Source organism: Nicotiana attenuata, chromosome 12, assembly GCF_001879085.1.
Source record: "Nicotiana attenuata strain UT chromosome 12, NIATTr2, whole genome shotgun sequence".
Taxonomy (NCBI): domain Eukaryota; kingdom Viridiplantae; phylum Streptophyta; class Magnoliopsida; order Solanales; family Solanaceae; genus Nicotiana; species Nicotiana attenuata.
Window position 1 is genome coordinate 46,012,070 of NC_032000.1, and position 2,851 is coordinate 46,014,920.

At 40.2% G+C, this 2,851-nt stretch overlaps 1 protein-coding gene across 1 annotated transcript; it reads right to left on the reverse strand.

Moving 5' to 3' along the window:
- LOC109236093 lies at window positions 407-1,024 on the reverse strand. Its single transcript, XM_019402313.1, has one exon. It carries the CDS (start codon window positions 1,022-1,024, stop codon window positions 407-409), a length of 618 nt encoding a protein of 205 aa, XP_019257858.1.

The window sequence follows — 2,851 nt, forward strand, 5'->3', positions numbered from 1 at the left end:
AACAGCTCCATTAGCTTTGGGCCGGTAAGGAGTAGAATGGCGATGCTCAATTTTAAATTGTTCGCATACCTCCTTCATCAGATGACTATTCAAATTAGCAGCATTATCTGTAATAATGGTTTTTGGAATGCTGAAACGACAGATGATGTTGGAGTGAACAAAGTCTACTACTGCTTTCAATTGCTTTTAATGTAATAGCTTCCACCTATTTGGTGAAATAATCAATTGCAAACAAGATGAATCTGTGCCCATTTGAAGCTTTTGGCTCGATTGGGCCAATGACGTCCATTCCCCAAGAAACAAAAGGCCAAGGAGCCGACATAGGATACAGCTCTGAAGGAGGCGAGTGAATCAAATCACTGTGAATCTGACACTGGTGGCACTTGCGAACAAAACGAAAGCAATCTCACTCCATAGTAAGCCAATAATATCCTGCCCGAAGGATTTTCTTTGCTAGAACATATCCATTCATGTGCGAACCAAAAACTCCCGAATGCACCTCATTCATAATCATTTCAGCTTCTTTGGCATCCACACATCTCAATAAATTCAAATCCGGGGTTCTTTTGTATAGGATTTCCCCACTCAAAAAGAAACCATTAGAGAGTCGCCTAATAGTTCTCTTTTGATCCCTATTAGCATGTTCCGGACATTCTCTTGTTTTCAAAAACTGTTTAATATCACGGTACCATGGTTCATCGTCTAGTTCTGCTTCAATTGTATTGCAATAACCATGTTGATCCCGAATTTGAATTTCTAATGGGTCAATGTGAGAATTACCCGGATATGGGAGCATTGAGGCCAGGGTGGCCAAGGCATCAGCTAATTCATTGTGAAACCTGGGAATGTACCTGAACTCGATGGACTTGAACCTCTTGCTAAGATCTTCCACACATTGTCTATATGGAATGAGCTTGATGTCTCGAGTCTCCCAATCACCTTGAGCCTGCCGAATAAGCAAATCTGAATCTCCCATCACCAACATTTCTTGCACATTTAGGTTTATTGCCATGTTCAAACCCATGATGCAAGCTTCATATTCTGTCGTGTTGTTTGTACAGAAGAAACAAAGTCGCGCGGTGGCAGGGTAATGTTACCCAGTAGGTGATACAAGAATTGCCCCAATCCCTACGCCTTTGATGTTGACAGCGCCATCAAAGTATAGTTTCCAAATTTGACTGTCATCTTGGACTACGTCTTCAACTAAATTAACCTCTTCATCTGGGAAATTTGTGTTCAAAGATTCATATTTATCATCAACCGGGTTTTCTGCCAGATGATCAGCCAAAGCTTGTGCCTTCATGGCAGTGCGAAAGACATAAACAATATCAAACTCTGTGAGCAAGATTTGCCACTTTGCCAATCTGCCAGTTGGCATCGGCTTCTGAAAGATGTACTTCAAGGGATCCATTCGGGATATGAGGTAAGTTGTATAGGCAAAAAGATAATGCCTAAGCTTCTGAGTGACCCAGGTTAAGACACAACATGTCCTTTCCAAAAGAGTGTATTTGGCCTCATAAGTGGTGAACTTTTTGCTCAAATAATATATTGCTTGTTCCTTTTTGCCTGTGGCATCATGTTGACCCAGAACACAACCAAAGGAACTATCCATTACTTACAGATATAAAAATAGAGGCCTACTAGGTTCTGGTGGGACCAAAACAGGGGGATTTGACAAATATTCCTTGATCTTATCAAAAGCTTCTTGGCACTCATCTGTCCACTTGATAGCGGCATTCTTTTTCAACAACTTGAAAATAGGCTCACATGTTGTTGTAAGCTGCCCGATGAACCTGCTGATGTAGTTCAACCTCCCGAGTAAACTCATGACTTCTTTTTTATTCTTCAGGGGAGGCAGCTCTCGAATGGTCTTTATCTTGGAGGGATCTAACTCAATGCCTCTTCGACTAACTATAAAACCCAAAAGCTTCCCAGAAGGAACTCCAAATGCACATTTAGTTGGATTGAGTTTGAGATTGTACCTTCGTAGCCTTTCAAAGAACTTTTTCAAGTCCTGCACATGGTCATCTTGTGTTCTAGACTTAATGATCACATCATCAACGTACACTTCAATCTCTTTGTGCATCACGCCATGGAATATGGTAGTCATGGCCCTCATGTAAGTTGGCCCTGCATTCTTCAAACCAAATGTCATGACTCTATAACAATAAGTTCCCCATGGAGTGGTGAAGGCGGTCTTTTCTGCATCTTCTTCATCCATCAGAATTTGGTGATACCCGGCATAACAATCCACATAAGATTGGATCTCATGTTTAGCACAATTGTCAACAAGGATATGAATGTTGGGTAAGGTAAAGTTGTCCTTTGGACTAGCTTTGTTTAAATCCCTATAGTCAACACAAACACTGATTTTCCCATCCTTCTTTGGAACCGGCACAACATTTGCTAACCATGTAGTATATCGGACGACCCTGATCACATTTGCACTTAGTTGCTTCATGATTTCTTCTTTAATCTTATCACTCATGTATGTCTTAAACTAACTTTGTTTTTGTTGAATTGATGGATAATTAGGGTATGTGCGAAGCTTATGAACCACTAAATCGGCACTCAAACCCGGCATGTCATCATACGACCAAGCGAATACATCTTTGTACTCGAACAAAACTTGAATTATGGCATATCTCGTCTTTTGTTCAGTATGAATGCTTATTTTTGTTTCTTTGGTTTCTTCAGAACTTCCAACGTTAATTGCCTCGGTTTCATTTAAGTTAGGCTTAGGCTTATTCTCAAATTGATCCAATTCCCTTTTTATTTCCTTAAAAGCCTCATCTTCATCATACTCACTTCTTGATTCATTAGTTCGAGATTAGACAACTTTTTAAGATCT